Genomic DNA, 12,633 nt, shown 5'->3' on the forward strand with positions numbered 1-12,633 from the left:
ACATCTTGTTGAAAACCTTCCCAGAAAAGTGGAGATGAAGGCCTTTTTCTGTTCCAGCTCGCAGCATGACTGTGGTCCTGTGCACAAAGCCAACTCCATGAAGACATTGTTTAACCAGTTTGTGCAGGCCAGTTGAGTTCCTCTACAACCAAAGTCCTGAAGAACTCTAGTCTTGACCTCCAACAAGTCCTGAGGAATGCTAGCCCTTACCTCCAACCAGTCCTGAGGAACTCTAGTCCTGACCCCCAACCAGTCCTGAGGAACTCTAGTCCTGACCTCCAACCAGTCCTGAGGAACTCTAGTCCTGACCTCCAACCAGTCCTGAGGAACTCTAGTCCTGACCTCCAACCAGTCCTGAGGAACTCTAGTCCTGACCCCCAACCAGTCCTGAGGAACTCTAGTCCTGACCCCCAACCAGTCCTGAGGAACTCTAGTCCTGACCCCCAACCAGTCCTGAGGAACTCTAGTCCTGACCCCCAACCAGTCCTGAGGAACTCTAGTCCTGACCTCCAACCAGTCCTGAGGAACTCTAGTCCTGACCTTTACCCTAATGTGCACCCCAGGTGTGTATTGAAATGCCATCTGTGGTCTGAGGTCTTCTCCTCCCACATCGGTACCTGACATCACAACAGAGCACAAATTCCCACGCGCACTCTTTAAAATCTTGAGGAAAAACTTCTCAGAAGGGCAGAGGCTGGTATATTCACACACGGGACCTACTCCATATTAATAGCCATGGTTTTGAAATGGGATGTCCTCCAAACTCATATAGGTGTGATGGTCAAGTGTCCCTAAACGTTTAGCCATACAGTGTATTTTGAAGAGACACTGTGGTTTGGATACATGTATGCCAACTACAGCGTCTTTTTTTAGATATAAAAGCCCACAGTTTCCTCCTGGCAGGATATGGTGAGTGATATGTTGCTAGTGCACACCCCCGTGATCACTGTGCTCATGAAGGCTGCTTAAGGGCACCCAGCCTGTGTAAATAAATCTAATTACCAATCTCTGCCTTTTATAGCTGGCGCCTCTGGTGTGGAATGTGCGTGAAATTTACAGTGTCTGCCAGAAAGGAGGGTGAGGGCGCGATATCATGTTTAGGTAGTGAGGCTTTCCTGTGGTGTACAGAGATGGAATCTGAGTAAAGGGGTCCTGGTGATGGATGAGCATATTATGAAAAGCGGAGTGTGAACAACTGAAGAGAAGCTTTATGGTGGCCGTGCTTGTAACTGGTGGAACATATGGAATGACTTCATTAAATTCCTGTGACTATCAGAAAATAGTGTTAGTAGACGAGATGGGCAATGAAATTCATACACTTGAAGATACATAATCTGTTTCCATGCATCTTCGGTCTGGTCACATAACACGCATGGTCCTCTTCTTTCCTCCGGTGTTGGGTGGCCCTTGCTCCTCCAAAACCAAACTTAACATAATAACATACGACCAAGTGCCATTCTCTCCTGTATTGTACTGTGAAGCCAAACCATTGTAGTGATGCACCCCAAGAGGGCAAGTCCATGACTACCTGGGTCTACAGGCAGTGGGTTGAGTGATGCTGTATGCTATTCATTCCAGAAGTGGGCTGTTGATGGACGATTTGCACTGAAGCCCTGGAGGGGTTAGTATTACTGAGGACATTTGAACATTTTATGGGTTAAGGGACAAACATAGACAGAGATAACCTCACAAAGGTTCTTTTTTTTTTTTTTTTTTATTTCAATAGTTTTTTATTGATATTTTTGAATAAAAACAAAATAATGCATTACAATAGCATATAGTACACAATGCATTGTAACAGTAGGAGACAAAGTAATACTCATTATCTAACATACGTTGTATGTGTTGGCTAAGCAATATAATACTACCAATCATCATAAGAAAAATTGTAGAGTATTTTCTGTAGAATATTTTCTCAATAGTATCAAGTCAATAAGAGATCAAATCACAATATCAAAGGAAAAAGAAGAAGAAATACATTAGCAAACAAATAAAATAAAGGAACTAGCTTTCCCGAACACCCCATATGGGAATCATAGTGTTCGAGAGCCATCTCCTCTCATATTTCCTATCTGAATAGTAAACAACGTGTCAGAGGAAATAAGGTAAACAGAATTATGTCCTGTTTTTGAACCAGACGTTCCAGAGGTCCCATTGGATTGAGTATTTATGAAGAGAGCCCAAGGATGACGCTAAAATCCTTTCATAGGAATTATGTAAATCCAAGAGGTCAATAGCGCCATCGGGGTAAGGCGGATCGGGATCTTTCCACTTTCTTGTAATCGACAATCTAGCTGCCAAGAGTAGATGGGTTATCGTTCTACGAAGATTAAATGAAAACCTGTCTATTCCTAATGATAAAATAGCCAATGCTGGATCAGGAGCCACTCGTGTTTGAGTCAGGTCAGATATTATATTGAAGATTCCTGCCCAATAGACTGTGAGCTTTGGACAACTCCATAATATATGGAATATGTCTCCTCTGACTGAAGTTGGGCAACGTCTCTAATGCTCTCATTTTAATATTTGTCTGGAGTTGTGCTATAACATGGCATTTAAAGACTTAAAGGTGTAGTCCACCTTTCACAGCATGTTTCTGTTACACTCTTATTTTAGGGTGCAACATGGTGCCCTCATCCAACCCCCCAAATCACACCACCCCACCCCAGGCTTGTATTTCACTTCATCTAAGCGCATCGTCATACATTCACACAGGGCTGGACTGAGACAGAAATTTGGCCCTGGACTTCATCCAGACTGGCCCACTTTGACAGGTCTCTCCCATGGCGGCTGGACAACTCCCGCACCCCCCCCCCCCCGGCCACCCAAGCCCCCTCTCCCCCTTCACTAGCCACTAGCCGTTCTATTTATTAGAGTAGAACTGCTGGTACTGGTACTCTTATAGGCAGTACCAGTGGGGAAGCTAGACATTATTTCACCCAGGACAAAGAATCAGTTCGGTGCCCCCCCTTATGGGACAAGATTAGGCAGAAGTGAGAAACTCCCAGGCCATAGCTGTTGAGTCAGCTGTCCTGCTCCCCTGTCATCCCCCTTGCTCCTCTGCTCCTCCCTCTGCTTCTTTGTTCCCCCCAGGTGAGTGCTGTGGGGAGGGCGAGGAGGTGAGCGCTGCGGGGAGGGAGAGACAGAGGAGCGGAGGGGGGAGGCGGTCCGCTGTCACTGAAGCCGGCCCACTGAGCCATCGGCCCACCGGGAAACTCCCTGTAGTCCCAATGGCCAGTCCATCCCTGCATTCACATGGATCCGTTTATGAAATTCTGCAAGTCCCATCTGCAACCATGGCAGAGGGACCAGTAGCTCTCAATGGAGAACAAGTGTAATGCCGCATACACACGATCGGACATTCCGACAACAAAACCGTGGATTGTTTTCCGACGGAATGTTGGCTCAAACTTGTGTTGCATACACACAGTCACACTAATGTTGGAACTTCCGAACGTCAAGAACGCGGTAACGTACAACACTGCGACGAGCCAATAAAAATGAAGTTCAATGATTCCGAGTATGCGTCGAATTGATTCCGAGCATGCGTAGGATTTTTTTTGCAGCGGAATTGCAGACAGACGATCGGAATTTCCGACAAGAACCTTTGTTGTTGGAAAAATTGAGAACCAGCTCGCAAACATTTGTTGGAAATGCCGACAGCAATTGTCCGATGGAGCCTACACATGGTCGGAATAACTGACCAAAAGCTCACATCGAACATTTTGTTGTACGTGGCATAAGTGTGGTGATGTGATACTTCCTCCAAATCCATAACTGAAGATCCATAGCTTGGTTTGGACTTGGAGCTGAAAGAATTGTCTACATACTTCCTCCAACTTCATAACTTGGTTCGGACTTGGGTCTGAAGAACTTGTCTACATGAACCTCTGGATTACACCCGTGATCAACTGATCATGGTTGGAATGTTTTGCAGGCTGAAATGCGAAAATTAATAAATGCACATTTTTTTTTCGTTTTTCCAGTAATTTTTTTTTTTTTTTATGTGGAATATACTAGGGTTGTCCCGATACTAGTATCGGTATCGGCATGGATACTGAGCATTTGCCTACTTGTACTTGGGCAAATGCTCCACCCGATACCTGGACAGTCAGTGGTGATCGTGGCCGCTGCTTTATTGAAATCTAGTGGAGATCTGTGCTTGTAACTCTCCCACACACGACCACCGCTGACTGTCCCCGCATCCTCCTCCAGCCTCCTTCTGTGTCCCCCTCCATGCCCCCTCTGTTCTGCTGTCTCTCTCGGTTCTTTCTCCTGCTGCTGTCCCCCTCCAGTTTTCCTCCATGTATCCCTAAGTTCTGCTGTCCCTCTCCATGTCCTCCTCCTTCATTTTCTGTATGAACAGAGTCCGTGATCACGGACTCTATCCATTCATATAACTGAAACATTGTAACCTCCTGTGTTTACGATGTTTCTGTTTATGAATGGAGAGGAGCCGCTGTCTTCTCTCCATTCATTCATTTTCAGCGCAGCTGAGGCTGCAGAGAAAGGGACTGGGGAATCTCTAACCTCTGTCTCAACAGGGAGATATCGGGGGTCTGTTAAAGTGGAGGTTCACCCTAAAACAATTATCTAACATTACATCCAGCATACTAACGACATGTAAAGTATGCTGGTATTTCTTTTTTTTTCTCCGTACATACCGTTTAATTGTTATTTTCGCCCAGGCTTCCGGGTTCTGATTCCCGCGGGACTGGGCGTTCCTTTTGCGAGCTTAGATGATTGACGTGTTGTGAAAAACTTCCCATGGCGCATAAAGCGCATCACCAGTTTTCCGTAAATAGCCGACCTGCGAGTCGGCGCTATATGGCGCCTGCGCCCCGCCGTGTAGAGCTGACTGCGCAGGCGCCATATAGAGCCGACTCGCAGGTCGGCTTTTTACGGAAAACTGGTGACTGGTGACGCGCTTTATGGGAAGTTTTTCAAAACACGTCAATCATCTATTCTTTCAATAGGAACGCCTAGTCCCGCGAGAATCAGAACCCGGAAGCTTGGGCGAAAATCACAATTAAACGGTATGTACGGAGAAAAAAAAGAAATACCAGCATACTTTACATGTCGTTAGTATGCTGGATGTAATGTTAGATAATTGTTTAAGGGTGACCAGCCACCGTCATTAACCACTTAAGCCCCGGACCAATATGCAGCCTAAAGACCCAAGGTGTTTTTACAGTTCGGGACTGCGTCGCTTTAACAGACAATTGCGCGGTCGTGCGACGTGGCTCCCAAACAAAATTGGCGTCCTTTTTTCCCCACAAATAGAGCTTTCTTTTGGTGGTATTTGATCACATCTGCGGTTTTTAGTTTTTGCGCTATAAACAAAAATAGAGCGACAATTTTGAAAAAAAAGCAATATTTTTTACTTTTTGCTGTAATAAATATCCCCCAAAAACATATATAAAAAATATTTTTCCTCAGTTTAGGCCGATACGTATTCTTCGACCTATTTTTAGTAAAAAAAATCGCAATAAGCGTTTATCGATTGGTTTGCGCAAAATTTATAGTGTTTACAAAATAGGGGATAGTTTTATTGCATTTTTATTATTTTTTTTTTTTTTTACTACTAATGGCGGCGATCAGCAATTTTTTTCGTGACTGCGACATTATGGCGGACACTTCGGACAATTTTGACACATTTTTGGGACCATTGTCATTTTCACAGCAAAAAATGCATTTAAATTGCATTCTTTATTGTGAAAATGACAGTTGCAGTTTGGGAGTTAACCACAGGTGGCGCTGTAGGAGTTAGGGTGCACCTAGTATGTGTTTACAACTGTTTGGGGGTGTGGCTGTAGGAATGACGTCATCGATCGTGTCTTCCCTATAAAGGGAATGACGCGATCGATGCGCCGCCATAGTGAAGGACGGGGAAGCCGTGTTTACACACGGCTCTCCCCGTTCTTCAGCTCCGGGGAGCGATCGCGACGGAGCGGCTATAAACAAATAGCCGCGCCGTGGTCCCGGATCGCTCCCCGAGCGGACCCGACCTCCGCATGTAGCGGGGGGGGGTCCCGATCGGACCCCCCACCCGCTAATAGGCGAGGACGTACGTGTACGCCCATGTGCCTGTACGTGCCATATTGTGGACGTATATGTACATGCGGGGGTCGGGAACTGGTTATACGGCGGCAGGTCGGCTCTCCTGGGCGAGAGCCCGTAGCTATACGTCCGCTTTTCGAGCGGCCACTAGGGGCGCGTGCATGCCGCCGGAGGCGCGCGCGCGCCCCCCGCTCGCCCCCGACTCCCGTGCGTGTGCCCGGTGGGCTCGATCGCACAGCTCTCGGTCCTGTCAGCGGGGGAAATGCTCATCTTCTGTTCATACAATGTATGAACAGAGGATCAGTGTTTCCCCTAGTGAGGCCACTCCCCCCCCCCCCACAGTAAGAACACACCCAGGGACATACTTAACCCCTTCCCCGCCCCCTAGTGTTAACCCCTTCACTGCCAGTGGCATTTTTATAGTAATCCAATGCATTTTTATAGCACTGATCGCTATAAAAATGCCAATGGTCCCAAAAATGTGTCAAAAGTGTCCAAAGTGTCCGCCATAATGTCGCAGTACCAAAAAAAAATCGCTGATCGCCGCCATTACTAGTAAAAAAAATATATTAATAAAAATGCCATAAAAATATCCCCTATTTTGTAAATGCTATAACTTTTGCGCAAACCAATCAATAAACGCTTATTGCGATTTTTTATTTTTTTTTGCTCTGGTCTTTGGGCAGCAATATGGTCCGGGGGTTAAGTGGTTAAGACCCCTGATCTCTCACAATAGCCCCCCAACAGGGCTGATTAAAAAAAATTAAGTATTTCAATAAATAAAAAAATTATTGTAAAAAAGAATAAAAATTAAAAAAGACATTGTAAAAAAAAAACACTGCCACGTGACATACAAAAAAAAAGTATCGGTGAGCACTTGAAAAAAAGTATTGGTACTTGTACTCGGTCGTAAAAAAAGTGGTATCGGGACAACCCTAGAATATACCTTTTATCTGATGATAAATCAGGATCACCAGGGTCTTTTTAAATGAGAGCTAAATATTTTCAAATGACTTATGAGATGAAAGCTTTTGCGTTTTTAGCAATTGGGTTTACAGCTTGCTTTAAAAGTTTCATTCATTAGTTGTCATGATGCAAATCAACAGCCATTAAGGGCTAGGCTTAAAATAACTTTATTTCCACTTGTGTGACGTACAGACAACCTTCATTTATGAGTGCTAAACACGGCACAGGAATATACAGTAGTAGATTTTGCTGGTAGTACTTTTATTTTCAGTTTCCAAAATACGTAGACTTTACAAAGTACTTTGTGTCCTCTCTTCAGATGACAGCTCTTCTCAGAATGGAAATGGTGTGATCGCAAACAGCGAGCACCCGCTCCCTCTGCAGCGCAAGAAGCTGGGCCCCCGGACGGACTCACAGAGCCCCTCGGAGCAGCATTCTGACGTGGATGTGGCCAAGATGGTCTCCTTGATGCAGGACAGAGGAGCCAAAACAAATGCCAGCCATGTCAATGGAGACCTACCTTTGTACTCCATACCCAACAAAGTATCTCCTGTGTATTCCAATCGGCCTTTTGTCCGACCCAGAGAAGGTGAGACTTGGCTCGGGGCTTTAGGAATGTTTCCTCCTCATTATTTGTTTCGGGGCTTTTGGAATGTTTCCTCCTCATTATTTGTTTCGGGGCTTTTGGAATGTTTCCTCCTCATTATTTGTTTCGGGGCTTTTGGAAAGTTTCCTCCTCATTATTTGTTTCGGGGCTTTTGGAAAGTTTCATCCTCATTATTTGTTATAATGACCATTGTTACCGAGACAGTTTTTTTGGGTAATTTCGAGTTTTGGCCAAAACAGGTGTAGAGGGGGGGGTCTTCCACTGAGGGCACATCTTTGTGATAATTTTATATAAAGCTGGCCATAGACTAGTGGACTTTCGAATGATTGTACAAACACTTCCTATGAAAATTCTCAGCACATTTTATGACTTGACGAATGGTGTTCAAAAGTATTTCACTTTGACCATACATTGTAGAAAAGCTAATGGGCGCCACCCAAAGCAACGTGTTTCCGGTGACTCACATTGAAGGTGGGTACCCTTTAGAACAGGGGTCTCCAAACCTTTCAAACAAAGGGCCAGTTTATTGTCCTTCAGACTTGAGGAGGGCCGGATTGTGGCCAGCGGGGGGAAGAAAATGTCCCAGGTCTGACATAAGTGAGAATAAATATGGCCTCAGGATTGGTGGTCAATAGGAGGAGGAGGAGGAGTAGTGCCCCTATCAGTAGAAGAAATAGTATCCCATCATTAGTGTCAGTGGGAGGAATCGTGCCCCATTGTTGGTGTCAGTAGAAGGAATAGTGCCCCAAGGGCCGGATAAAGGCTAGCAAAGGGCCACGTCTGGCCCTCGGGCCGCAGTTTGGAGACCCCTGCTTTAGAAGAAGAGCCAGCCCCAGCTCTGGTGTACACATGTAGAGAAAGCAAGAATGAAGTGCCACTTACTGGAGAAACAGCCAGTGTGTATAAAGCAGCAGTTTCCAAACTGCAGCCTGGGGGCCAAATGCAGCCATTTGGTTGCCTTTTATGCTGCCCTTGCGGTATTGTCCCATCCACTGACGCCAACAATAAGACACAATTTCCTTCCAATTGACACCAACAATGCAGCACAAATCCTTCCATTGATAACAATATTGGGCCACTATTCCTCCAAATGACACCAACAATAGGACAGAGTGTATAAAGCAGCAGTTTCCAAACTGCAGCCTGGGGGCCGAATGTTGCCCTTGGGGTATTGTCCCATCCACTGACACCAACAATGGGCCACTATTCCTCCAAATGACACCAACAATGGGGCACGGTTCCTTTCACCGACACCAACAAAATGGCACAATTCCTCCTGCGGACACCAAAGATGGGACACTATTCCGCCACAGACACCAAAGATATGGCATTGCTTACTGCCACAGGACACCAGGACATTCTACTCCCACTGGCCCTAGTCCAGCCTCTCTAAAGTCTGAAGGACAGTGAACTGGCACCTTTTGTTTAGAAAGTTTGGAGCCCCTTGGTATAGAGCAGGGATATGCAATTGGCGGACCTCCAGCTGTTACAAAACTACAAGTCCCATCATGCCTCTGCCTCTGGGTGTCATGCTTGTGGCTGTCAGAGTCTTGCAATGCCTCATGGGACTTGTAGTTCTGCAACAGCTGGAGGTCCGCTATTTGCATATCCCTGGTATAGAGGAATCAAAGCGGCTTATTCCAGGCCACACCCCAACGCTTATGCTATCCATACACTATACCAAAAATAGTTTGAACTTGTTTTGAATAACGAACACTTGGTCATGAGGGTAAACAATAGCGCCATTGTGTGTAATGATCGAATTTCAAACTATAAATTGTTCAATGGACATAAAAAAATCAGTTGTGTGTCTGTTTTGTCACATCTGGGTAAAGTTAATTTTTTAGTGGGCAAGAAAAATATTATCCTTTCAATTTATCGTTTGCAGAAGTTTTCCAACCTGCGTATTATACGCAGGGGGCTGTGGAAAGTTTCTTTCCTGAAACTTCACCTTAGGTTATGGTGCGTGTTATACGCCGATAAATACGGTAAATATGAAAAGTGTAGGGTACATTTGTATGGCGCCCCCCTGAGTCAATACTTTGTAGAACCTCCTTTCACTGCAATTCCAGCTGCAAGTCTTTTTGGGGATGTCTCTACCAGCTTCGCACATCTAGAGAGGGACATTTCTCCCCATTCTTCTTTGTAAAATATCTCAAGTTCTGTCAGATTGGATGGAGAGCGTCTGTGATCAGCAATTTTCAAGTCTTGCCACAGATTCTCAATGTGATTTAGGTCTGGACTGTGACTGGGCCATTCTAACACATGAATATGCTTTGATCTAAACCATTCCATTGTAGCTCTGGCTGTATGTTTAGGGTCGTTGTCCCGCTGGAAGGTGAACCTCCGCCCCAGTCTCAAGTTTTTTGCAGACTCGAACAGGTTTTCTTCTAAGATTGTCCTGTATTTGGCTCCATCCATCTTCCCATCAACTCTGACCAGCTTCCCTGTCCCTGCTGAAGAAAAGCATCCCCACCACATGATGCTGCCACCACCATGTTTCACGGTGGGGATGATGTGTTCAGGGTGATGTGCAGTGTTAGTTTTCCACCACACATAGTGTTTTGCTTTTAGGCCAAAAAGTTAAATTTTGGTCTCATTAGAGACCCTTCTTTCACATGTTTGTGTCTCCCACATGGCTTTTTACAAACTGCAAGATTTTTTATGTCTTTCTTTCAACAATGTCTTTCTTCTTGCCACTCTTCCATAAAGGACAGATTTGTGGAGAGACGACTAATAGTTGTCCTGTGAACAGATTCTCCCACCTTAGCTGTGGATCTCTGCAGCTTCTTCAGAGTTACCATGGGCCTCTTGGCTCCTTCTCTGATGCTCTCCTTGCCCGCCTGTCAGTTTAGGTGGACGGCCATATCTTGGTAGGTTTGCCATACTCAATCCATAATCCGAAAATGGAAAGAACAGAGCTCTGCGAGATGTTTGAAGCTTGGAATATTTTTATACAACTTAACCCTGCTTTATACTTCTCTACAACTTTTTCCCTGACCTGTCTGGTGTGTTCCTTGGCCTTCATGAAGCTGTTTGTTCACTAAGGTTCTCTAACAAACCTCTGAGGGTTTCACAGAACAGCTGGTTATTATACTGAGATTAATTTGCACACAGGTGGACTCTATTTACCAATTAGGCTTCATGTACACGGGACGTTGTTCAACCCCTCCTGAATGATTTAACTTGACAGCTAGAAACCAGTGTCTAAAAATGGGGCGATTAGCCGCGTTTGCGCCTAGAAGCATTAGAAAATATTATTAATTTTTTGTTAAAATCAAAAACATCTGTAAATGAAACGCTGCTAAACACCTTTTGCCCATAAACACAGCTTCTGAACGCATTTTTTTGGGTTCAAGAAAAAGCCTCTAAACACAACTGCCTAGAAACAACTATAAGGCCCCTTGCACACTGGGGCGGGAGGTGCGGCGCTATACCGTCGGAATTGCGGCAGTATTCGGCCGCTAGTGGTGCGGTTTTAACCCCTGCTGGCGGTTGTAAAATCGTTTATACTGCCTGCAATAATGCGCCTCTGCAGAGGCGCCTTGCCGGCGGTATAGCCGTGGTTTCCCATTGCTTTCAATGGGAAGGAGCGGTAAACACACCGCTCCTCTCACCGCTCCAAAGATGCTGCTAGCAGGACTTTTGGAGCGGTCCTGCCAGAGCACCGCTCCAGTGTGAAATCCCTCTGGATTTCTGCAAACCGCCGCAGTGTGAAAGGGGCCTTAACGAACTAGTATACATGTGCTGATGAGATAACATAGAGGAAAGTTCAGGAGCAGTTGGAAAAAAATGCCCAACTGCTCCTAAACGTCCGATTACCAGCAGCAGTGTACACAAGGCCTAAAGCAGGCCATACACGGTCACATTTCGAACAAATTTTCTTTTCAAAATCAGAAAATTCGTTTTTTTTGTGATCCGATGGCGCCATTGATTTTCGAAATTTGGCCGACCAAGCCTTCATGTTGCTACAGAAAATATTTTTTTGTGGTCGGGAATATCCTTTTCTCTCCGGGAATATTCTTTTCTTGCACATGCACATTTTTTTTTCTATTACATTTCTCGCACGATTCTCCCATCATTGATCAGAAAATCGTTTGTTTTTCCAAAAATTTCCAACTTGATTGCCGCACGAAAATTGGCTGTTGCTGCAGCCCACTTATGGTGCCAAATTCGTACGAAAATTCCTTGATACGATTTTCAAAAGAGAATTCTTTCGAAATTCGAAACCGTGTATGGCTGCCTTAAGGTGACTTCTGAAGGCAGTTGGTTCCACTAGATTTTAGTTGATTTTAGTTGAGTAAGGCCCCTTTCACACTGGGGCAGTATGTGCGGTGGCGGTATAGCGCCGCTATTTTTAGCGGCGCCATACCGTAGGAATTGCGGCGGTATTTGGCTGCTATCGGGACGGGAAATTAACCCCCGCTAGCGGCTGAAAAAGGGTTAATACCGCCCGCAATGAGCCTCTGCAGAGACGCATTGCCGGCGGTATTACCGCGGTGTCCCATTGTTTTCAATGGGAAGGAGCGGTATACAACACCGCTCCTCTCACCGCTCCAAAGATGCTGCTTGCAGGAGATTTTTTTTTTTCTCCCGCCAGCACACCGCTCCAGTGTGAAAGCCCTCGGGCTTTCACATTGAGAATGCTGGGGCAAGGAGTATTTCAGGCGTTATTTATTCGCTATTTTTAGCGCTAAAAGGCCGTAAATACGCCTCGGTGTGAAAGGAGGTGAATACAAATGTGTGCCACACTTTTCACATATTTTATTTTTTATTAAAACAATTTTCCTTCCACTTATGTGCCACTTCATGTTGGTCAAACACATAAAATCCCAATAAAATACATACATTTTTTTGGTTGCGATATATAAAAATTGAAAATTTTAAGGGGTATGAATACTTTTTCAAGGCACTGTATGTGCTGATAAAAAGTTGCCATACAACTGCTGCTCACAGAACCATTTTTTTTTTTTCCGTTATTATATTTGCCAATTTTCTTT

General features: G+C 45.1%; 1 protein-coding gene across 3 annotated transcripts in view; it reads left to right on the plus strand.

The window, feature by feature from the left end:
• Positions 1–12,633, plus strand: part of OPHN1 (oligophrenin 1) — a 234,765-nt gene that overhangs the window by 197,133 nt on the left and 24,999 nt on the right. For all 3 annotated transcript variants that reach the window (XM_040322901.1, XM_040322902.1, XM_040322903.1), the window contains one exon: positions 7,346–7,615. In XM_040322901.1, coding sequence (XP_040178835.1) covers positions 7,346–7,615 — 270 coding nt within the window. The remainder of the gene's footprint in view (positions 1–7,345; positions 7,616–12,633) is intronic.

The sequence above is a fragment of the Rana temporaria genome, chromosome 9 (assembly GCF_905171775.1).
Source record: "Rana temporaria chromosome 9, aRanTem1.1, whole genome shotgun sequence".
Classification (NCBI taxonomy): Eukaryota; Metazoa; Chordata; class Amphibia; order Anura; family Ranidae; genus Rana; species Rana temporaria.